We start from the raw sequence: 25,275 nt of genomic DNA, 5'->3' as shown, positions 1-25,275 counted from the left end.
CTAGACTCAACAGTGTGGTGGAATGTCCTCAGTGAAGCAGATTGATATTATGTCAAGCCTGACCCTGCATTGCAGGCTCACTGCTGTTCGTGACACATCTTTAGAACTTGTGAAGGGCCACCCCTCAGAACCATGTCTTGAGTTATGAGCTGAGCTATTTTTTCTCCCTGTATAAAAAGCAGTTTTGGGGGTTTTGTTTTGTTTTTTAATGAAGCTGAGATCTCCCGCATGCATGCTCTCACTGCTCCTGGCCCCTGGACCGACTTTTCATTCAGATAGAGACACATAGATGCTGCCCCTGGCAGTTTGGTACTCCATGTGGTGCTGGAGCTTGGACTTGTGCTGCATGCATGACAGTTATGTGTCCTACCCAGTGAGCTATCTCTCTGCCTAACCCCCCCCCACCCCTCAGCCTTTGACTTGCTAACAAACATCTGGTGGTTACCACACAGCCCCCTTCAAAGCTGCCATCACCCTTATGGCCCCAAACCTCTTTCCTGGACTGGAGCCCTAGGCCCCACTGTTCAGTCCTTTCTGGGTGGTGTCCCAGAGAATCCTGGAGGCTTGGGCCTGTCCCCCTATGAGACTGTCCTCAGAGGCTGAGAATGGGCCTAAGGTAGGAATCTCTTACCCCTAAGTGACCTCAATAAAGAAATAAAGTAGAACCAAGAGAAGTTTCTGTTCAAAAAATCAGATTCCCTGTACCACCATAAGCCAAAGCTGAGCAGTGCTCTGGTTAAAAAAAAAAGAAAAAAAAAATCCAAAAAAATCAATTGGCAGTACATCTTGTCTACAGTCAAACAAGAAAAATAAGAAACGTCTTGCAACCAACACCAAGCTTATCAGCTTAATGTTTTTAATTTTTTTAAATATCAGGTGTTGTTTTAACCGGGCTGGCTTCACAGGCGGGTAACAGAGACGACCAGAGACACACGGCTGGGCCGGGAAGCTGTATTTCTTTATTCACGAACAACGATTCATAAACTAACCCAAACTAATCACCAAACAGAACTCTCCTGCATCCTTCTCACATGGCGGCGCCAAGAAGTCTCGAACTCTATTGGGGTTCTTTTGGAGCGGGGACAAGTGGGCCCGTGAAACTAGCAGGACTAAACCAATTTTCCTGGCAGGGGGAGAGCTAGACCAAACCAATGTAAAGCATACAACAATCAGGGTTATCACGGAGGCTTAGTGCCAGCACTACAAATCCACTGCTCCCGACAGCCAAGTTTTCCTTTTTTATTGATAAGACAGAAATTGATGGGGGGGGGGGAGAAAGATAGACACCTGCAGCCCTGCTTCACCACTTGTGAAGATTCCCTCCTACAAGTGGGGAGTGAGAGACTTGAACCCAGATCCTTGAGCATAGTAATGTGTGCACTCAACCAGGTGTGCCACTGCCCAGCACTCTTAGTTTTCTCTGATGAGCTTGGCAACGCTGTTAAGTATATGTTCTGGGGGGGCAGGTAGGTGGTAGTGCACCAGGTTAAACACACATAGTACGAAGCAAAGACCAGCACAAGGATTCCAGTTTGAGCCTCTGGCTCCCCACCTGCAGGGGAATCACTTCACAAGCAATGAAGCAGGTCTGCAGGTGTCTATTTTACGTTCCCCCTCTCTTCCCTTCCTCTCTCAATTTCTCTCTGTCCTATTCAGCAGCAGCAGCAACAACAACAACAATGGGAAAAAATGTGTTGTGAGGACACTGGACAAATCTGCTCTCTCCACTCCACCACTACCCTTTGAGATGAACACCAAGCCTCAGGTGTGAGGTGCAGGAGCCTGAGCTGGGCCCTGCATCATGGTGCTATTTCATTTCTTCGCTGAGGGAGCAAAGGTGAACAGTCTGAAGACAGGCCTTGTCTCTGCTGTCAGGCCTTTGAGGAATCCTGGCCCTAGCACCGCCTGCCTTGCACCCCCACTCGAATGGACTGAGGCCACATACTCCTCCTCACCAGCAAGTCTCCCCAAGCCTTGATCCAGGCTTCTCTGCTGGTTAACATGTGTGTGAGCAGGCAGTGTGAGATGTTTTCCAGTTGTATCCAGAGGGGACTCCTTGAGGCAAAAGAGACTGCTGACCTCTGACTACCACTTCCCTTTTGTTCCCAGGACACCAGGCATCTGGTACTAGCTGACTGTCACTGTTGTCCACTTTGTGCCAAACCCTCCTGTATGGCTGTTGCTACTGTTTGTTTATTCTCCATTCTCCTCCTGCACAGAACCTGTCCTAGTTACTCTGTTGTTGCATTCAGTCTGCAGTGGATAGCTCTGTGGGTAAACCAGGCCCAGAGGTGCCCATAGAGTTCCTCACTGCTCTCATCCCCCATATGTGGGTCCCCTAGGAGAGCATGGGCTCTCCAGAGAAGCAGCTGGGATTGCACACCCCAGCCCACCCCCAGGCCTGAATCCCAGCTCTACTCTTTCCTGGGTGTGTGACCTGGAACATCTCAGGATGTTCTGAACTTGGCTGGGGTCAAACAGAAGGCACTGAGCTCAGGGCTGAGGGTTGCATTAATGTTAGCTGTCCTTGCTAACATGCCCTTGTCTCCTTCCTGTCTCTTAGATGGTTCCAGACCTTAGTCCACTTGCTAAAAGGCAACATTGGCACAGGGCTCCTGGGTCTGCCCTTGGCAGTGAAGAATGCAGGCATCTTGGTAAGGGGCTGCTGTCTTGGGAGAGAATTTTAAGAAATAGGGGTGGGGGTGTTGAATTCCAACCATTTTAAGCATTTTTAACATAGGGGACTACCAGGCTAGCATGAGGGTATTCCTTCCCGGACATGTGCTCTCTGGGTTGGAGAGAACTCGACTGGAGCCAACCTGAGCTGCTGCTTACTCAGCGATGCGGGAGAGAGACCAGGAACTCGTGGCGGAGCGGGAACGCAATGCGTCTTTATTGATCAGAGACAACACTTTTATATATTTTGAAACAGAAGTGGCAAGTCGGAAAAGGAAATGGCTAGGAAAGGGGGTGGAGAAAAGGAAAGAGCAGGCTAATGGTAGAAACTCCCTTAGCAACTGTTTTGAAAGTTTTAACCAGTGGGACTAACTAATACCCTGAAGGCAGGGCGGGTCTCAAGGTAGAAAGAAGACAGATCAGGCAAAACAGTGATTATGTAAATAGTGTCATGTAAATAGTGCCATAGTGTCAGCAATGGAGGATGGAGCAGGAGGGCTGCCCAACAGGAGACTTAAGGGGGGGAAAGCCAGTTGAGAAGGGGTACAAAGATTGTATAGTAGTTATACAAAAAAGACATTCCTGAGGCTCTGATGTCCCAGGTTCAGTTCCTGGCGCAACCATAAGCCAGAGCTGAGTAGTGCTCTGGTGGAAAAAAAAAAAAAAAAGGAAAAGCAAAATTTTGATTTTTAAAAAAGATTTATGAGTACCTCTTTGGTACATGAGACACTAGGGATTGAACTAGGAGGCTCAGGTGTGCTAGGGCTGCACTCTGTCAACTAAATTTATTTCCCCAGACCACAGAACTCCCAAGTTCCATCCATCTAAAGGTATCTGTGGAGGGCTATGTGCCTGGCAAGGTTCTAGGCTCTTAGCATCTTGTTGGTAAATAAGACAGAGATTCTTTTCTGTCTGAATGATTCCACTCCTCCACACCCCTTCCCTGCCCAGCCTTTGGTGGCTTACACTAGCATGGCGCCGTAACTTTCATGGCTGTGCCCATGTCTTACTGTCCTGGTCTGACAGTGTCCTTGTTTCTTTGGGTGTTGGAGATAGCACAGAGCCATCCTTGGTAAGTGCAGACTCCCTGATCTGGCAGTGCTGTGAAGAAGTGCACCTCTCCACACTCTGCACACCATCCACTCTCCCGGCTTCAGGCAGAACCTCTGCAGCAGGAACCTGAAGTGACTCCTGCAGATGGCCTGCTCTGGGGCATGTGGTGTCTCTCACAAAGCTGATGTGGTGGCCTCAGTTTTGCCACTTCCAGGACTCTTCACCACATGGCCACTTGTAAGTCCCCTGACCACTGGGCTTCCTCCTAACTCTACCTGCTTGTGTCTTCCTCTCTGCCCAGATGGGCCCTCTCAGCCTCCTGGTGATCGGCATTGTGGCTGTGCACTGCATGGGTATCCTCGTCAAGTGCGCCCACCACTTCTGCCGCAGGTGAGACCCTCCGCACCGCCTCCTGGGACCAGATCACCTGCCACCCATGTTGAGAGCCTGAGCCTGGCAGCGCAGGGGTTTTTTTGTTTGTTTTCCTTTACTGAGTGTTGATTATATGTATGACATAACTCCCCGGGCATAGGTACTACAGTAGTCATTTTGTAGATGGGACAAAGGTTCAGAGGCATAAGATAGCAAGTTCAAACTTGACCTTGAGCCCAGAATGTCCAACTATAAGTGTGTGATAAGTCATCCATGCCTGTCATTGCTCTAGTCCTATAAGTGGATATATTCAGACCTGCAGCCTAGAATTGAGTTTCTGTAGCCACCAGTCATTCACTCTTCTTTGTTGTAGCAGGTGGCTGCTGTGCTCCCCACACTGTTTCCTAGCCACCTCTGTGTCCTCCCTCAGTTTGCTGTCTGTCAGGGAGCAGGTGCTGACTGTCTGTGCTTTATCATGTTCAGTGCTGAAATGGTCCTGACCAGATGGTTGTCATCACAAACACTGTGGTGGCTGGCTCAGCACGCTGATGCTGAGAAGCATGTGATGCAGCATTCTGGGACCTATTTGGAGACCTGGCAAGGTCCAACTTGCCCTGCAGCTCTGCTGTTGCCTTCCTCTCACCCATACTTCCTCTTCCTACCCCCAGAATGAACAAGCCCTTCGTGGACTATGGGGACACGGTGATGTATGGGCTGGAGTCCTGCCCCAGCTCCTGGCTCCGGGACCATTCACACTGGGGCAGGTGAGCATTCCCTCCTGCCCTGAGTTGTGGGATCCCCAAGAGGGGACTCCAGACCATGTGAGTGGTGGGGAGGGAGAGTGTGACCTTGCTCTGGCTCTGGCTAAACTCTGTGGCTAGAACGGTTGTGATCTTGCCTCTCTCTGGTCCTCAGATTCCCTGTGAGTGAAACATGGGAGATCTCTAAGGATTGTCTAGCTATGACCATTTGTGACATTTACTCATGTGTTTATCAGGACATTTAAGCATTTCTTCTAAGTGTACACACAGCGTTTGTGTAACCTCTTTACCTGCTGTGTATCGTTCTCTGAAGGAGCAGTCTGTATAGAGTTGTTTTCTCTGCCTTGGGTTGGTTGGTCTATTCACTTGGCTTCCACCAGCACCTGTTTGGTGTACCTGCTTCTTTGCCCTTATATCCAGGCAGCTTGATCCTGGATATAGAATGAGACCTAAGAGACCTAAGAGTCCCTGAAGCTTCAGATCAGTGATGGGGGCAGGGGACCGCCAAGGACAAGCTGTGGTCCAGGGTGCGTGCTCTGCTCTGTCTTTCCTGCCATGGATGCAGCCTTCATGAGCACTCCAGACAAGAAGTGTGAAGGACACTTTGGGAACCACATAGCAGTGCCTTTCTCCTGCATCCAGGTGTGCAGCGGTGGCATCCACTATCTGTCCTCCCTCAGGGCAATACCTCCTTATTGCTGATGGGGGTCTGTGACATCAGACTTTTTGGTCCTCCCCAGTGGGGGCAGGTGTGGTCATCTATGACAGTTTGGGGAGCAGCACTGCTCACACCTGCTTCTGGCACCCCTTTGTCAGCTTCTTGCTCTTTGTGTTCTTTCCTCCATACCTGCAGGCACATCGTGGACTTCTTCCTGATTGTCACCCAGCTGGGGTTCTGCTGTGTCTATTTCGTCTTCCTGGCTGACAACTTTAAACAGGTAGGATCCTATTTATGGCAGAGAGAGTGGCAAGGGATGCGAGACCTCTCAGAAGAAGTTGCCTTCCAAGCTGCTTTTGGTCAAGAAAAAGGATGATGATTTTATCACTTAACACAAAATCATATATGTGTGTGTGTGTGTGTGTGTGTGTGTGTGTGTGTGTGTGTGTGTGTGTGTGTGTATGTATGTATGTATGTATAATCCTCCAGGGTTACTGCTGGGGTTTGGTGCCTGCACTACAAATCCACTGCTCCTAGAGGCCATGTTTTCCCATTTTGTTGCCCTTGTTGTTGTCGTTATTGTTACTGTTGCCATTGATGATGTTGTAGTTGGATAGGACAGAGATATTGAAAGAGGAGGGGAGACAGAGAGGGAGAGAAAGATAGAGACACCTGCAGACCTGCTTCACCACTTGTGAAGCGACCCCCCCGTAGGTGGGGAGCCAGGGGGCTTGAACCAGGATCCTTACACCGGTCCTTACGCTTTGCGCCATGTGCGCTTAACCCACTGCACTACTGCCCAACCCCCTTTTTTTGCTTGATTTTATCTAAAAATAGTATGCTGAGTCAGTGAGAGAGTTCATTGGGTTGGTTAACTGCTGTGCCTTATGTATGACACAGGTTCAAGCCCCGATACTCCATAAGAGATGCTGTGGTAATGAAGGAAGCTTCAGTGCTGTGGAATTTCCTACTCCTCCATCTCTTCTCCTTTTCCCAGAACAATAACATTGCACATACTCAAGGTTCATAGATAGATATGAATGCATCTAGAAACCTCAAGATATCTTGCCCACCTCTTATCTTTAAGAAGGAATGTAAGTTTTACAAGGTTGTTTGTAGTTGTTACGAAGAAGCCAGGCAGTGGCTTATCAGTAGAGCACTCACATTACCATGTGTAAGGACCTGGGTTCAAGCCCCTAGCCCCTCCTTGCAGGGGGGAAGCTTCATGAGCAGTAGCTCCTCTCTGGCTTCCTCTCCTTCCCTATTTCCCTCTCTACCTCTCTCGCCCTCTTTCAAAAGAGAGAGAGAGGCACCCCACAGAGAATAATGAAGTTGTGTAGGTATCAAGTTCCAGTGATAACCCTGGTATCAGGGGGAAAAAATGTTGTGAAGATCTCCAAACCAGTGGTCCGGAAGGTGGCACAGTGGATAAAATATTGGACTCTCATGCGTGAGGTCCAGAGCTTGATCCCTGGTAGCACATGTACCAGCATGATGTCTGGTTCTTTCTCTCCTCTTCCACATGAATAAATATTTAATTTAATTTTTTATTTATTAAATTTTTATTTACTAAATGATTTATATTTTATTATTTATTTCTTGAATGATTTATTATTTTTATTTAATTAATTAATTTGTTTATTCATTCATGAGGAAGGTAGGCGGAGAGATAGAACCAGACATTACTCTGGTACATGTGCTGCTGGGGATCGAACTCAGGACCTCATGCTTGAGAGTCCAGTGCTTTATCCACTGTGCCACCTCCCAGGCAACATAAATAAAATATTTTTTTAAAATTCTTCAAACCAGATCTCTACAACCATAGGCTTCCATGTAGCCTTGTTCACACACTGGCCTTTGTCATTAGAGTCTTTCTCTGTCTTCCCCACCCCATGCTAGGTGATAGAAGCAGCCAATGTCACCACCAACAACTGCCACACCAATGAGACAGTGGTGCTAACGCCCACCATGGACTCACGGCTCTACATGCTAACCTTCCTGCCCTTCCTGGTGCTGTTGGTGTTCTTCCGAAACCTGCGTGTCCTGTCCATCTTCTCCCTGTTGGCCAACATCACCATGCTGGTCAGCCTGGTGATGATCTACCAGTTCATTGTGCAGGTACGAGTACCCACCACCCCAATCATGGGAGCAGGGAGACGTGTGCAACAGTCATAGACAGGAGAGATAGTGCTCCGTGTGTGTGTGTGTAGAGCAGGGCCCTCGCGGGCTGGTCTTCTGGCAGCACTCCAGGCTCTCCCTGTCAGGTACTGGCAGCAACCACCTTCCATGCTATAAATATTTTGGGTTTTTTTGCCAAGTTAAGGCCTCATGCCTGTATGATTTTTACTACCTCTGGGTCACTTTTTTATACAGAATGACAGAGAGAAGCAGGGACACTGAAACTTCCCCAGGGCCATGGCATCCATGTAGGGCTGGATCTCAAACTCAGGCTATGCATCTAGCAGGACAGGCAAATCATGTGCCTTACCTGGTGAGCTCTTTCTCTCTCTCTGGTCCTATAACAGCTTCCCTACCCCCCACTAGAGCACTACTCAGTTCTGGCTTATGGTGGTGCTGAAGATTGAACCTGGGACTTGAACCTCAGGCATTAAGAGTCTTGTTGCTTAACCATTGTGCTATCTACCCCACAACACAGCTTTTAAAAAAAAAAAGTTTTTTAAAAATATTTATTTAGTTTGGATAGAGACAGAAATTGAAGAGGCCAGGCGGTGGCACACCTGGTTAAGTACACATATAGTGTACAAGGACCCAGGTTCGAGAAGCCCCTGGTCCCCACCTGCAGGGGTAAAGTGGTGAAGTAGAACTGCAGGTGTCTCTCTCTGCCTTTTTCCCTCTCTATCTCTACCTCCCTTGTCAATTTCTCTCTGTCTCTATCCAACAATAAATAAATTTTAATCTAAAAAAAGAGACAGAAATTAAGAGGGAAGGAGTAGAGAGGGAGTGAAAGACACCTGCAACACTGATCATGAAGCTCCCCCCCCCCCACAGGTGGGGACTGGAGATTTGAACCTGGGTCCTTCCACACCATAATATATGCACTATGCCAGGTGTGCCACTGCCCAGACCTCTTACAACACAGCTTTAAAAAATTATATGTAGTTTTCATCTACTTAGGTTTTTTTTTTTTTTTGGCAGAACCCCAGAGAAGTTTCCCAGTAGAGACACCTGATTCAACTTTGTTCTTTTAAATTGCTCACAGTCTCCCGGAGAATGGAGGTACCCTCTTTCTTGAACCCTGTCCTCCTCAGACTGTTGGGACATGTGTGGTTTTTCTATTATTTTAGCGTGATAGTATGGATGATGTTCTGCCCTTCTTTGGTGGATAGGTACAAATGCTTCTAGATACTGTCCAAAGGCATAATTGTGAATTCTTGGCATTGGTGACTTGCCTTTTCCATAGCCATTCTTCAGTGTTATACAGACCCCTACTCACACACCTGCCTCCCACCACTGGCACAGACTCATTAGGAGGCAGTGGGAGGCAGAGCTGGGGAACACAATGGTAGGTTAACAATGATAGATTCATGTATTCATGAACATTTCCTGCAGTTAACTGGTCCTTGAAGTTAGTCATAGTAGCTTTGAAGCCATTTTCTACAGAATTGTGATTTCAGACATAAGAGAAGCATCCCCTAGTCTATCCAGGACTAGAGATCTATATGCACATAGGTTTTGGCCTCGGAGAGCTACTGTCCCCTCCTGGCATGTTCATTTGGGCCTGAGGAAAGGTAGATCTAGTTTCATGCTTTGAGGAAGCCAGAGACAGGGAGCTTACACACTGGTTCACTGTGCAGGCACTTAGACTAACCCAAACTGGATGGGGCATGGCCCTAAGTCTAGTTGTCAGAATGTCCAGAGGCCAGTCTACATAGGAAGCCCACAGCTCTGCCCCTTCAGGGCTACTATGGGTGCATCTAAAAGCACAGTTTTGCAGAGAAAGGCTCATTGCTGACATATCTGCCTGTCATTTTCTAGCAGCTGGAGAACTGGCTTGAGCTGGTATTTCTCTCCCTCTCCCTACCCCCCCTCTCTTTCTCTCTTTTTAAATTTTTTTTAAATTATGTATTTATTGGATAAAGATAGAAATTGAGAGGAAGGGGGAGACAGAGAAAGAGAAAGAGGGAGAGGGAAGGAGGGAAGAGGAGGGAGAGGGAGAGGGAGAGGGAGAGAGAGAGAGAGCGAGCACTGCAGCCCTGCTTCACCACTCATGAAGCTTTCCTCCTACCGGTGGGGACTGGGGACTTGAACCCATGTCCTTGTGCACTGTAATGTGTGCACTCAACCAGGTACACCACCACCAAGCCTTCCCCCCCTCATGTGACACTGTATCTCATATGAGGTAAATAATATATTGCAACCCAGAAGGTGGCACAGTGGGTAAAGCATTGGACTCTAAAGCATGAGATCCTGAGTTTTATCCCTGGCATTGCATGTGCCAGAGTGATGTTCTGGTTTTTTATCTGCCTTTTTCTCTATCTCATAAATAAATAAATATTTTAAGTATTTAAAGAAATAAAGACAAAATAAAGATATATTTTAAATAAATAAAGATAAATGAAGAGACAGCTTTATTCATTATGATATTTGCATAAACATTCCAAAGCTGTCATGTCTGACTTCTAGAAGCAGCCACCAGCAGGAAATTCTCTCTCTCTTGGGTGGAGGTAGATAGCATAATGGTTATGCAAAGAGATTCTCACACCTGAGGCTCCAAAGTCCCAGGTTCAATCCCCTGCACTACCATAAACCAGAGCTGAACAGTACTCTGGTGTAAAAACAAACAACAACAAAAAAATTCTACCATTGTTAGTTAATCCACTATCATGTTTATGCAGCTCTACCTCCCACTCTGGCATATATAATGTCAGGATAGACCTTGGGGGTCCCATACCTGCAAGTCTGTCACTCTGTTGACTGCACAACTTCTCAGGCCACAATTTTCACTTTTCACTTAGTCCATAATGTCGTGTGGAATAGTTGATGTGCACTAAACCATTCAGCTTGGCTAGTTTAAGATAAAGATTGCTTTCTTTTGTTCTGTCAAATTGCTTTGCTTAGCTTCTTTGTTTGATTCTTATTCTACTTGACTTAAATTTCTGGATACCTTATTACTTAGTAAAGGAATATGACTTTTTATTTGTTAGTTCATGCCTTTCCCCCTGTTTTTTGTCTGTGATTAATAGTGGGCTACAAGACTGTAAGATTAAAATGTATAGTACCACACCACACCCACCACCAAAGTTCTGTGTCCCCACTGTCCCATTTCTCAAAGATAATTTGTTTGCTTCTGTTTTTTATCTTATGTATTTATCTGATAGAGAGAAATTGAGGGGTAAGGGGTAATAGAGGAGGAGAGAGAAAGAGATACCTGCAGCACTGCTTCATCAACTATGAAACTTCCCTGCCCCTGCAGGTGGGGACTAGAGACTTGAACTTGGGTCCTTTCCATTGTAACATGTATGTTCTCAACCAGGTGCATCACCATACAGTCCCTTGATGATTTTTTTCCTTAGCTGGGGAGGGGGGATTAATGGCTTACAGTCAATAGTAAAATACAGTAGTTTGTACATATGTAACATTTCTCAGTTTTCCACATAACACTCTAACCCCCAGTTAGGTCTTCCTCCACCATCATGTTCCAAGACCTGAATGCTCCCCACCAGCCCAGAATCCTGTACTTTGGTCCACTTTGTTTTCCCTTCTGTTCTTATTTTTCAATTTCTGTCTATGAGTGAGATCATTCCATACTAATCCTTTTCTTTCTGGTTTATCTCACTTAACTAATGATTCCTTCAAGCTCCATCCAAGATGAGATGAAGAAAATGAATCCACCATTTTTAATAGCTGAGTAGTAGTCCATTGTATATATATACCACAACTTGCTCAACCATTCATCTGTTATTGGACACCTGGGTTGCTTCCAGGTTTTGGCTATTACAAATTGTGCTGCTATGAACATAGGTATACAAAGATCTTTTTGAATGGGTATTTTTGGTTCCTTAGGATATATCCCCAGGAGAGGAATTGCAGGGTCATAGGATAGGTCCAGTTCTAGCCTTCTGAGAGTTCTCCAGACTATTCTCCATAGAGGTTGGACCAATTTACATTCCCACCAGCAGTGCAGGAGGATTCCTGTGTCCCCACAACCTCTCCAGTATTTGCTACCTTTTCTGATGTATGACATTCTCACAGGAGTAAAGTGGTATCTCATTATTGTCTTTATTTGCATTTCTCTGACAGTCAAAGACTTGGAGCATTTTTTCATGTTTGTTGGCCTTTCAGATCTCTTCTGTGGTGAATATTCTGTTCATGTCCTCTCCCCATTTATGGGTGGGATTATTTATTTTCTTGTTGTTGTAATAATGAGACTGATTATTAAATGCCACACCTATGATAATAGTCTCAGTGCTCAATCAATGACTTGGAGCATTTTTTCATATGTTTGCTGGCCTTTTGGATCTCTCCTTTGGTGACTATTCTGTTCATACCCTCTTCCCATTTTTGGATAGGGTCATGTTTTCTTGTTGCTGAATTTTGGTGAACTCTTCATATATTTTGGTTATTAGCCTCTTGTCAGATGTATGGCATGTAAAGATCTTTTCCTATTCTATAAGGGGTCTTTTTATTTGGGTGGTGATTTCTTTTGCTGTGCAGAAGCGTTTTAATTTGATGTAGTCTCATTGGTTTATTTTTGGTTTAGTCTTCTATGGAACTGGATTTGTTTCATTGGAGATGCCTATAAAATTTAAATGGAATAGCTTGACTTCTCTGGGCAGACGACCCTACCAATGTGTCCTGGAACCCTGCCTCCCCAGAGCCCTGCCCCACTAGGGAAAGAGAGAGACAGACTGGGGGTCTGGATTAACCTGCCAATGTCCACATTCAGCATAGAAGCAATTACAGAAGCTAGACCTTCCACCTTCTGCAGCCCATAATGATCCTGGGTCCATACTCCCAGAGGGATAAAGAATAGGAAAGCTTTTAAGTAAGGGGATGGGAGGAGTTCTGGTGGTGGGAATTGTGTGGAAGTGTACGCTTCTTATCCTATGGTCTTGTCAGTATTTCCATTTTATAAATAATAACAAACATATAAAAAAAATACTGTACACATATCGCACCAAAGTAAAAGAGGTGGGTGGGTGTGGAGAATACAGGTCCAAGAAGGATGACAGAGGACCTAGTGGGGGTTGTATTGTTATATGGGAAACTGGGGAATGTTATGCATGTACAAACTATTTTATTTACTGTTGAATGTGAAACATTAATTCCCCAATAAAGAAATTAAAAAAGAAAAAAAAAGAAAGAAAGAAAGGTGGCCCTTCAAAGGCCTGAAAAAAAAATACTGTACCCCTCAAAAAAATTAGATGGAATAGATGGAACAGAGTGTTGCTAATATTTTCCTCTAAGTATTTGATAGTTTCTGGCCTAACATCCAAGTCCTTGATCTGTTTGCATTTTACGTTTTGTTTTTGGTGAGATGTAGTGGTTAGTATCATTCTTCTGCATGTTTCAACCCAATTTTTCTAACACCATTTGTCGAAGAGATTCTCCTTTTCCTATTTAATAATCTGGGCACCTTTGTCAAAGATTAGATTTCAGTAGGTATGGGGGTTATTGCTGGGCTCTCAATTCTATTCCACTGGTCATTGTGTCTATTTTAGTCCTGGTACCAGGCATTTTTTTTATTATGGCCCTGATATGAATATTAGCTATGAAGTGCTTTAGCTATTCATGCTTGATTGTTTGCTTTTTTGTGGTTCCACACAAATTTTTGGACCATTTGTTCAGTTTCCTTGAAAAGTGTTACTGGGATCTTGGTAGGTATTACAGGTAGGAAAACCTTTTAATAATGTTTATTTTTCCAATTCAAGAGCAAGAACTGTTCTTCTATTTCTGTGTGTCCTGCTATTTTTCTTTTAACAATGTCCTGTGATTCTCCTTATAGTTCTCATTACTGGACTCTTGACTCTGTTCCGTTTATCCAAGTGTCCATTTTTAGTCCAGCACCACACTGTTTTAATTACTGTTGCTTTGTAGTATAAACTGAAGTTGAAGTTCCATTTTTCTTCCTTTTTTAATGAGTAATGGTCCTTCCCTTCCTTCATGAAACTCACCCAATGGTATTTTATTTTTTGGGGTTTGATTGTAAATGGGGTTGAGTCTTTCACTTCCCTTTTCTATGACTCCTTATCTATACAAATTTATATGTATTGATTTTGTATTCTGCTATTTGCTGAATTTATTATTTCTAGTAGTTTTTAGGTGAAGTCTTTGTGGTTCTCTAGATATCTTATCATTAGCAAATAGTGATAATTTAATTTCTTCCTTTTGATAATTTAATTTCTTCCTTTCCAATCTGTATTCCTTTGATATTTTTTCTTGTCTGATTGCCATACCTTTTTTTAACCCATACTAATTAATTACTTGTCTTCTACTTTGTTGGAAGTAGATCAGACAGTATTTACCATAGTCAAGTCTATGAAAGTGGGTAGCTAACACCACTCTCACATTTTCATCTGAAGAATTATCCTGATAAAGGCATCTGGCTTTGCCTCTCTTGTCCACTTTTGGTATTTTAGCATATCCAGTGAGATAGGATGGTGGTATATGTAGTTTTTTGTGCCTGAGACTCAGAGGCCCCAAGTTTAGTCTCCAGCATCATACTAAATCAGAACTAAGTTATTCTCAAGTAAAAAAAAAAAGAAAGAAAGAAAGAAAAATGAAAAACTAAACAAACTAATGAATAGTATTTTAAAATAGGTTCCATGGTATAATGGTTAGCACTCTGGACTCTGAGTAGTATTTTAAGACAGCCTATTTCACCATCTTTTTCATATGCTTATTTATCTTTCTTGAGAATGGTGTAGGACTTCCGTTTCTTAATACTGCCTTGAATTCTCAAGACAAGATAAGGAGTGGCCTCCTTTTGAACATTGTAATCAAACACAGTGCATTCTGATGTTTACTGGCCAGACACTGACACACCAAAGGAACTCCTTCCCTATCCTGGCTCTTGACTTTTGCATGCTTTGTTTGCCTTGAGAGTGACAGTGCATCTTGGCAGAAGTTCTGCTGCTGATGGTCATTCAGTCAGAAAGACTATTGTGCTGGCCTCTGACCCCCAGGGTTCTCTCCCATCCCACAGCATGACTACCCTTATCATTGGGTTGCTAGAAAAGTCATGATGTAATATTGCATAGAAAAATACATCAGCCACCAGGTTCCAGATGCTAGCATGATGCCAACCAGACTTTCTTGGACAGACAACCCCACCAATGTGTCCTAGAGCTCCACTTCCCCAGAGCCCCACCCTACTAAAGAAAGAGAGAGGCAGGTTCGGAGTATGGATCAAACAGTCAATGCCTACATTCAGCAGGGAAGCAATTACAGAAGCCAGACCTTCTACCTTCTGCATCCCACAATGACCTTGGGTCCATACTCCCAGAGGGATAAAGAATAGGAAAGCTATCAGGGGAGGGGATGGGATACAGAGATCTGGTGGTGGGAATTGTGTGGAGTTGTACTCCTCTTATCCTATGGTTTGTTAATGTCTCCTTTTTAAAATAAATTTAAAAAATTAAAAAAAAACACTGATCACAATTAAGCTTTACAATTTACAGTTAAGCTCATTTATGGGTGGAAAGTAAAGAAACAAAGTTTAAGATACAGAATTTACACACAAATCCTTATGAAGTTCTGAAATATTTTCAATAATCAGTATGTCTTTAGTAATATTTTATGCTTGATGGAGGTGTGGATGGTACTAATTATTAAAGTGCTTTGAAATATTTTTAAAAATACATCATGACTTTACCAACAGCCCAATATTTCCTTTTTTTTTTTTTAATCAGAGCTCTGGCTTATGGTGATGTGAGGGATTAAACCTGTGACTTCAGAGCCTCAGGCATGAGAGTCTCTTTGCATAACATTATGCTATCTACTTCCTCATTCCTTTTAAAGTTTTACTAGCAAGAGTTGAAGAGGGAAAAGAGAGAACCAGAGCATCACTGTGACATATGCTATGCCAGTATGGAACTGAGAAAACCTCATGCTTGAGGAGAGTCCAATATTTAATCCACTGCATCACTTCTGGGTCACTATTTGCATTCCTATGTGTATTGGGCTAGACATGTCTTCCCCAAACACCCTGCAAGGTGAAAGCAGAAAGACCACACACTCCCCAAATCATCTGCAGGTGCCAGGTTTCTCCTAGCAGAGTCTCTCCAGTTTGCTTTGCTTTGTCTTTCAGAGGATCCCAGACCCCCGCCGCCTCCCACTGGTGGCCTCGTGGAAGACCTATCCCCTGTTCTTCGGCACGGCCATTTTTGCCTTTGAAGGCATCGGCATGGTAAGCTCTAAACTGGGCTTCAGGCTAGTGCTCCCTGGGAAGCTGCTGTAACGAATCTTAAGGACATGTTCTCAGAAATGCTCCTGAGATGAGAGACGGTGTTCAGGGAGCCCCACAGTTTCCCAGGTCCAGCATGAGGAAAGCACACTGTGATTCCAGAGTATCTATACCACTCTGTGGCACACACAACTTTTACTCAATAGCCAGGAACATGAACCTAAATCAGGTAGACTTGGTTGGCCTCGGCTGCTCTGCCATAGTAGCCACTTGACTTGTGTGGAGATTGGGCCTTGGATCCCCCTGTGCCTACATTTATGAAAAGCAAGCTTGTGAGCAAGAAATGAGGTGTGTGAATTTTAATTTAATTACCAATATTATTGTTACTATAAACCCTTGAACATTGGGGCGCTGCACTTCCTGTGTGCAAGTGAACCTCTCCGCATCACTGTCCTGATCTCTTCCCAGTTCTCCTAAAGAGAAGAGTCTGCCATGCATTGGTACCTAATTTGATTTTGACCTTTTGATAAGATGGCTCAGAGGAAAATTGCTTGCTCTAGGGGCCAAAAGTCTTGAGGATGGAAGGGCACTCCTCCTTTTGTGGAAGTTCTCTTTGCTCCCATATGAAGTCTCTGTCACCTGACACATTAGCCCCAAAGTTGAACACATTTCTGTTAGTGCACTGAGGCATGGGCCACGGGGCTATAGGGTGTGTTGAGGTGTTAACATCTCCACGATGCCCCTGCCTGGTAGCATGTGGGCTACTGTCCCAAGGTTATGAGCCATCTGTGCTTTATTGGGTCTTGTTTTTTTTCTTTTCTTTTCTTGCCTCCAGTGTTATCACTGGGGGGCTTGGTGCCTGCACTACAAATCCAGTGTTCCTGGCAGCCATTTTTTCCATTTTGTTGTTGTTGTTATTGCTGTTGGATAGGACAGAGAGAAATTGAGAGGTGAGGGGAAGGTAGAGGAGGAGAGAAAGACACCTACAGACCTGCTTCATCACTTGTGAATTGACCCCCAGCAGGTGAGGAGCCGGGGGCTCAAACTGGGATCCTTACACTGGTCCTTGCTTCACACCACATACACTTAACCCAATGCGCTACTTCCTGGCCCCTTATTGGGACTTCTCATTAATTCCTGGGAAAAATGTATCACCTTGAATCACTCATGGTGGTTTCCTTGCTGCTGGCCTGAGGCCTGAACAGTGGTCCATGCAGTTGGGAAGCCAACCTGCACTCAGGTTGCAGGGGGAAGCCAGGCTTCCTAACGCCAAAAGTAGGGCACATAGCCAGGATTCAAACAAGGATTCTGGACACCTGATTCTTTCACACATTTACTAGATTTCTGGGGCTCTCCATACCTCCCAAAGCCCTGTTGCCCCCAAGGTTCTAGAGAGACCCCTTATAAGCATACTTATGAATTGTCAAACGTATTGACAGTTTGGTTTCAGCTGCTAGAGTACTCCCATTTTATATGATAGAAATCTTAGTCTTCTCTCTGTAAAACGACAATTTGGCACGGCCTTAAGATCATGAGTGTTATCAACTGGTAATATTGTGATAGAAAATAGAACGATAAAACCCTCTAGTTAGATGACAACATGCCAGCCTGAAATTCGTTGGTAAGCCACTCTCAGCCACCTACCCAAAGTTTACTGAGTGCTGGCAGATACAATATATGAAGCAGCTTAGGAATTCCCAGGGACCTTCCAGGGGCTTTATTCTTTCTGTAGCTGATTTTGGCACAGCAGCTTTTTAACTCATGCCATTTTTACAAAATATATTGAAAGATGCTGAGTTTAACATGAAAACTAGATGCATCACAGCATCAGTGTCTCTCAGTAACATTAGCGATGGCTTCTTGGGCTGGCAGGTGATAGTCCACAAGGTCCACACCATACTGTTCTGAAACTAAGATTCACATCATAAATGGAAATACTGCATCAGTTAAAACCAAACTGACAACGAACGGTTTTATCTTTTTTTTTTCAGCCTGGCTTTTTTTTTTTCTTTTTTATTTAAGAAAGGATTAATTAACAAAACCATAGGGTAGGAGGGGTACAATTCCACACAATTCCCACCACCCAATCTCCATATCCCACCCCCTCCCCTGATAGCTTTCCCATTCTCTATCCCTCTGGGAGCATGGACCCAGGGTCATTGTGGATTGCAGAAGGTAGAAGGTCTGGTTTCTGTAATTGCTTCCCCGCTGAACATGGGTGTTGACTGGTCGGTCCATACTCCCAGTCTGCCTCTCTCTTTCCCTAGTAGGATGGGTCTCTGGGGAAGCAGAGCTCCAGGACACATTGGTGGGGTCTTCAGTCCAGGGAAGCCTGGCCGGCATCCTGATGACATCTGGAACCTGGTGACTGAAAAGAGTTAACATACAAAGCCAAATAAATGGTTCACTTTCTAACAAAGTCCCAACAGTTTTATCTTATCCTGAAAATTGTCCTGATGACCATTCACAAAAATGCCTGCAGCAAAGAGCTTGCCTGAACCTGTTGAGTGAACCCCAGTGCCTCAGTTTCCCCAATTGGGAGTGGTTTACCTTGTCACTGCTGTCCTTTCCCACTGTTGAGCTAGGGACTGGATTTTGAGACTGAGGTAGCCTTTTTTCCTGGCTAGCACTTGCCTCTTTGGCAGGATAGTTGAGCGGGGAGTGCAGGCGGGGCACAGCCAGCCTATGTTACCCTGGCACTTGTTCTCCCATGGCCAAAGGGTCACAGACTTCCCTGTGGCTAAGGGCACTCCAAGCCTGAAGGGGGGAGCAGTAGGAGGTGGAGAGCTGGCCTGGCAGGGAGATGCTGCCCACCTCCTTCCTCACCCCCACAGCAGCTTTACCCAGAGGACTCCAATGACCAGCTTGATTCTGTCTGTAAAAGACAGGTCCTGAGTCAGGTGATGACGCACCTGATTAAGTGCACACATTACAGTGTGCGAGGACCCAGGTTCAAGTCCCTGGTCCCCACCTTCAAGGGGAAAGCTTCACAAGTGGCGAAGCAGAGCTGCAGATATCTCTCTATCCCTCCCTTTCTCCCACTACCCTCTCAATTTCTTTCTGTCTCTATCCAATAATAAACAAATATAAAATAAAATAAAAGACAGGTCTTTTGGGGGGAAATGCTGGGATGAGGAAGCAACTTTCATCTGAGGCCACTAGATTTTTCTTTTTTTTAAATTTTTTTAATTTATTTTTTTATTTAAGAAAGGATAAATAACAAATCCATAGGGTAGGAGGGGTACAACTCCACACAGTTCCCACCACCCAATCTCCATATCCCACCCCCTCCCCTGATAGCTTTCCCATTCTCTATCCCTCTGGGAGCATGGACCCAGGGTCACCATGGGTTACAGAAGGTGGAAGGTCTTCTGTAATTGCTTCCCCGCTGAACATGGACGTTGACTGGTCAGTCCATACTCCCAGTCTGCCTCTCTCTTTCCCTAGTAGGATGGGTCTCTAGGGAAGCGGAGCTCCAGGGCACATTGGTGCGGTCTTCAGTCCGGGGAAGCCTGTCCGGCATCCTGATGGCATCTGGAACCTGGTGACTGAAAAGAGAGTTAACATACAAAGCCAAACAAATTGTTGAGCATAGATTTGTCATATACCATTATTGTAGCTTTTTTTCTTTACGTCTCTGTTCTCACCCCATGTAGGTTCTGCCTCTTGAAAACAAAATGAAGGACCCACAGAGATTCCCGCTCATCCTGTACCTGGGGATGGCCATCATCACTGTCCTCTACATCAGCCTGGGGTGTCTGGGATACCTGCAGTTTGGAGCTAATATCCAGGGCAGCATCACCCTCAACCTGCCTAACTGCTGGTATGTGAAGGGGACGGAAGCCTGGTAGCACTGAGTAGTTTTTAAAATGAATGGGTCAGACTGAAGGTTCTGCCTCCTCCTCCTCCTCCTCCTCCTCTCAAATCATTCTGCTTTACTGGTTTGTCCCCTCTCTTCCCCCCACCCCCAACCCCGTACCACTCCACCACCCCAGTTCATATCTCTTCTTGTTGGTGACTGACACATCTCAGCTCTATGACACACTGTCTGCCTTGGCCCTCCTCCTGCCACAGTCCTGCAGGATGGTACAAGCTTAGAGCTCTGTGGTGCTCTGGGTGATGAAGGGGTGCAGAGGCTGCTTCTACACTGGCTCTCTGTTGGGTGGGGATTCCTGGGGCTGGGGGGGAGGAGGGAGCTTTGCCAAATGCACTGACTATCTGACTGAGAGCCCCTTTCCTCTGGAATCCTGAAGTCAAAGGGCCCATATCCACTCTGCTTACTGTAAACCATTCCAAATAGATGGGGGAGATGGGGGCGGTTCTGCATTTGGCCCCTGCTGGCTGCTGACAGACACCCCTTTTTCCCCCTTTCCCCATTGTGGACCTGAGGGTGTAGCTCATGTGCCTTAGCTCCTAGTGCTACCTCTTGGGGAAACAGAGAGAGTCTCTGGTGTGTCATTTCACCACTGTGGTACTATCTGAGGATGATAATTTCACCATGCAGAGCAGCTGTGGGGAAAGTCAGGCTTTGGGGTGGGACAAGCTAACCTTTCAAGTGCCCAGTGATTCCCAGCAGGAGACCCAGTGACAACACCAACATCACTGTCCAGCAGACACCCTGCTTGGGTCTGGGCCCTAGATTTGTGGGCTAGCTCTAGATTTGTGGTAGCCTTGCAGTGGGTCAGTATTTTCAGAGAGTCATCTTCTTCCTTCTGGTGGATGCTCTGGAATTTTCAGATTTTCCTGCCCTTTTTGGAGGGAGAATGAGGCAGTAGCTCAGTGTAACTTGAGGTACGTGGCCTGCCACAGGGGAGCCCCTACCCAGTCTGAGTCAGTAGTGAGTAGCTCTGCTCCGCTCAGAACCCCGAGCCCAGCCACCTCTGTCTGCCTGTTTCTGTTTGGTGTCATTTATTCAGCTAGCCCTGCTGACAGCTGTCCTGATCCCAAACTTCCTGACACTCCAGTAGGCTTTGGGGCTGCACTTAGATTAGTAATAGATCCACCATTTTTAACTCTTCTGTTTTAAAAGCAAACACACACAGAGATACACACACACGGTAAGGATCTATAATGTTCGAGTAGACTTTCTCTTTCCTCCCATTTGCATTCTAGAGTTGACAGTTAAGTGGCAACCACATTACCCGTGCCCTGTGTGTGTTGTGTGTATATTTCTTCCTCTTGGTTCTTTTCTGGATAGACAGTAGCACCTGCTGCTTCCCACTCTTTCCACCCAACAGCACACTGTGGAGCAGGTATCCTGCTGGCACCCAGGCTTCTGCTGCAAGGTGCAGCAGTCTCCAGGGGCAGCAGTTTTAAAAAATTATATTTATTATCTTTATTTTTTTAGAGAAAGCCAGAAATCAAGGGGGTTAGGGAAGATAAGAGAGGGAGAGAGAAAGATAGACACCTGCACCACTGCCTCACCATTTGAGGTGCTTTCTCCCTGCAGGTGGGGACAGGGGGCTCAAGCCTGGGTCCTTGCACATTGTAACATGTACACTCAACCAGGTGTGCCAACACCTAGCCCTGGGGCAGCAGTTTCTGTAGCCTCTTTCTTCTAGCTCTCACTGGCTTCTCAGTCTAGTTCTGAGTGCTCAGGGACATGTTCTGAGTGTGAGGAAAGCACCCATGTGTGTCTCCCTAAGCACAAAGTTTCCAGACTCCCTTGGTGTGGAGTGTGGGGTGTGGGGCATGAGGTGTGGGGGTGGGGTGGATAGGCCACATTGAAGGCTGGCTTTCAGTCTCACTGCTTCTGTCCCAGCATGCTGAGCAGTTTGCCTGTCACTGACACATGAGCAAGTGCTTTGCACTTATGGTGGGGGTGTGGCTACACTCTTGCCCCACAGGCTGTACCAGTCAGTGAAGCTGCTCTACTCCGTGGGCATCTTCTTTACCTACGCGCTTCAGTTCTACGTCCCGGCTGAGATCATCGTCCCCTTCTTTGTGTCTCGCGTGGCTGAGGGCTACAAGCTGGCAGTGGACCTGTTTGTGCGTACAGTGCTGGTCTGCATAACATGTGAGTAGAGGACAGAGCACTCCTCATCAGTTCTTTTCCTAAGGGCACCCACCCTGGGCTGTGGCGTGAGCTATGCTAATGAGAATCACAGTGGTCCATGTACAGTGACTGGATTCTGGACTTGCTCCAGAGATACAATGAAGAGGGTATGCTTCTCACACAGGTAGCCTGAACCATGCTGCGGAGATGGTCACAGCTCACAATGTAGACATGCAAGTCACTGCTCACACCCAGTCAGGGAAAGCATGAGAACAGGCTGCTCTGATAAGGGGGTAGTCTCTCAGAGAGGCCCCAGCTTTGCCATGACTCATAAACAATGCACGTTGAGTAGAAACCATACTTATCAATAGAATCTGGAGTGTTACTCGGGCTATGCAGTGTGATCCTCTTCTGTGATTCTGGGCAGCTCAGCCTAGTCACCCTAAGACCATGGTGGGAGACAGCATACTTTCTGCACTTTGCAGTAAGTGACACAAGATAGTCAGCAGATGTTACTGAATGCCAGGGTTCAGAGCTTGCTGTTCAAGAGCCAATTCATTCAAGGGGTTAAGTGTGCAAAGAAAACAGTTATCATCAGGTGCTAGTGGCCTGAGAAGATGCTATATTCATGTCTCCAAAAAACATCTTACCCACAGCTCTAGGAAAAGAGTGAAAGTAGAGGGTCAGAGAGTAAAGGAGTCCAATTCCACATATATCCAGCTGGCTCCAGTGACTTCAGAACACAATCACCAGGTCAGAGCAGTTTGTTCCCTGTAATCTGAGATACCTAGCCCAGTGCCTCCTTTCAGAGTCTCTCCACAGAAGCTGGGTGTTTCATTTGTTTGTTCCTCCCCACGCACCTGTGTCTGATTCCTGCATGAGAGCACACAATTCACTCAAACATTCTTTGCCGTGTCAGGCAAAGTGAGGGCCAAGTAGGAGAGGGAGAGACTGTGGGAAAACAGGGCAGGGTCTCCAGTGTCTGTTCATTTTCTGTGACTGCTTATTCATGGAGCCTTTGTTGTAAAATTGGCTTTGTGTGGGGAGGCTTTGTCCAACTTTGACTGATTTCAGTGTTCTCACACATCTAAGGAAGGTGGAACTATGCTGGCTAGAGGTAGGTACAGTACCTCTACAGAGGAAGATATGGAACCATTTTTCCAGTAGGAAAGTCTGTTTCTTAAATTTCATTTCAAACCTGCATAATGTCCTAGGCATTTTTAGACATTTTTGAATGTTGGTCTTGGCAAACATGTTTCTTAGAAATTGTTTACTGAGGGAGTCGGGCTGTAGCGCAGCGGGTTAAGCGCAGGTGGCGCTAAGCTCAAGGACCGGCGTTAGGATCCCAGTTCGAACCCCCGGCTCCCCACCTGCAGGCAGGTCCCTTCACAGGCGGTGAAGCAGGTCTGCAGGTGTCTGTCTTTCTCTCCCCCTCTCTGTCTTCCCCTCCTCTCTCCATTTCTCTCTGTCCTATCCAACAACAATGACATCAATAATAACTACAACAATAAAACAACAAGGGCAACAAAAGGGAATAAATAAATAAAATAAAAAATAATAATAAAAATAAAAAAGAAAAACAAAATTAAAAAAAAGAAATTGTTTATTGATTGACTTAGATATTTTGATTTTTTATTATTATCTTTATTGGATAGAGAACCAGAAATCAAGAGGGAAGAGGGTGATAGGGAGAGAAACAGAGACACCTGCAGCCCTGCAGGTAGGGACCAAGGGCTCAAACCCCGATCCTCACGCAGTGTAACGTGCACTCAACCAGGTGCACCACCGCCTGGCCCCAATATTTTGACTTTCCATTTAGTGCTTTATTCCCTCCTCTGATTGTATAGCTAGGAGTGTGAGTTGAGACAACTTCTTGGGAGTCAGGCGGTAGCGCAGCAGGTTAAGCGCACCAGGCGCAAAGCGCAGGGACCGGCTCAAGGATCCCGGTTCGAGCCCCCTGCTCCCCACCTGCAGGGGAGTCGCTTCACAAGTGGTGAAGCAGGTCTGCAGGTATCTATCTTTCTCTCCCCTCTCTCTCTGTCTTCCCCTCCTCTCTCCATTTCTCTCTGTCCTATCCAACAACGGCGACATCAACAACAATAATAGCTACAGCAACAATGGAAACAACAAGGGCAACAAAAAGGAAATAAATAAATAAATATTAAAAAAAAGAGAGAGAGACAACTTCTTAGGAGAAAGCACATTGGTTATGCAAGAGATTTCCAGGTTTAAGGCTTTGATGCCCCAAGTTCAATTCCCAGGCATCACCAAAAAGTTGTAGCTGAGCAGTGCTCTGGTTAAACAAAGACAACTGTTGGTTGGAATATATATACACTGGATGTCAGAAAAGTGTGTGTTGGGAGGAGCATATCATATAAGTTTATAGAGACGACAGAACAATTGGTGTATAACAAATTTAAATTTCTCTTTTTCAATATGATTTATTTATTAACACAAAAGAGAACCAGAGTGTCATTCTGGTGCATGTGATGATGGAGAATTCAGCTCAGCACCTCATGCTTGAAAAACCAATGTTTTATTCACTATGCTACTTCTTGGGCTGTATAATGGAGATTCTGTGGTTTTCAAGTGCTTGCCAAATTTAAATGCTGGAATCATAGGCCTTTGGGGTTATATTTTATTTATCATTTTTTTATTTTTTAATTTCATTTATTTATTGGATAGAAACAGAAATTGAGAGGAAAGAGGGAGATGCAGAGGAAGAGAGAAAGTCACCTGCAGTGCTGCTTCACTGCGCATGACTCTTTTTCTTCTGTAGACGGGGGCTGGGGGCTTGTGCATTATAATGTGTGCTCAATCAGGGGCCCCTTTGGGAGCTAAATTTTAATTGGCTTTAAAAAAATGTTGATCAGGAGTTGGGCAGTAGCGCAGCAGGTTAAGCACACGCAGTGCAAAGCTCAAGGACCAACGTAAGGATCCCAGTTCGAGCTCCCAGCTCCCCACCTGCAGGGAGGTCGCTTCTCAAGCGGTGATGCAGGACTGCAGGTGTCTATCTTTCTCTCCCCCCTTTGTCTTCCCCTCCTCTTTCCATTTCTCTCTGTCCTATCCAACAATGATGACATCAATAGCAACAACAATAATAACTACAACAACAATAAAAAAGCAACAAGGGCTACAAAAGGGAAAATAAATTTTTTTTTAAATGTTGATCTTGAGGTCCTAGCTTATTGAGATTTCTCTGGGAATTTCCTTATGTTATTCAGTCCAGGTCTCAGCCTGTAGTGAATGGTCTGGGTGATTTTCCAGCAGAGCCATAAGAGAGTGTTTGGAGGATAAAGACATGTGAATGTGGTCTCACATTCAACATAGTCTAGGAAATCAGAACTGACCTTGCTGGCTTTCAGTGAGAGAGGGTCTGGCAAGAGGCTGTCCA

General features: G+C 45.5%; 1 protein-coding gene across 1 annotated transcript in view; it reads left to right on the top strand.

Moving 5' to 3' along the window:
* Positions 1-25,275, top strand: part of LOC103118538 (proton-coupled amino acid transporter 1) — a 58,347-nt gene that overhangs the window by 20,782 nt on the left and 12,290 nt on the right. Inside the window, exons 3-10 of the mRNA XM_007528767.3 lie at positions 2,564-2,654; positions 4,031-4,119; positions 4,770-4,865; positions 5,716-5,800; positions 7,420-7,638; positions 15,791-15,889; positions 19,543-19,709; positions 21,733-21,902. Coding sequence (XP_007528829.1) covers positions 2,564-2,654; positions 4,031-4,119; positions 4,770-4,865; positions 5,716-5,800; positions 7,420-7,638; positions 15,791-15,889; positions 19,543-19,709; positions 21,733-21,902 — 1,016 coding nt within the window. The remainder of the gene's footprint in view (positions 1-2,563; positions 2,655-4,030; positions 4,120-4,769; positions 4,866-5,715; positions 5,801-7,419; positions 7,639-15,790; positions 15,890-19,542; positions 19,710-21,732; positions 21,903-25,275) is intronic.

The sequence above is a fragment of the Erinaceus europaeus genome, chromosome 9, assembly GCF_950295315.1.
Source record: "Erinaceus europaeus chromosome 9, mEriEur2.1, whole genome shotgun sequence".
Taxonomy (NCBI): domain Eukaryota; kingdom Metazoa; phylum Chordata; class Mammalia; order Eulipotyphla; family Erinaceidae; genus Erinaceus; species Erinaceus europaeus.
This window is presented reverse-complemented; position numbering and strand designations above follow the sequence as displayed.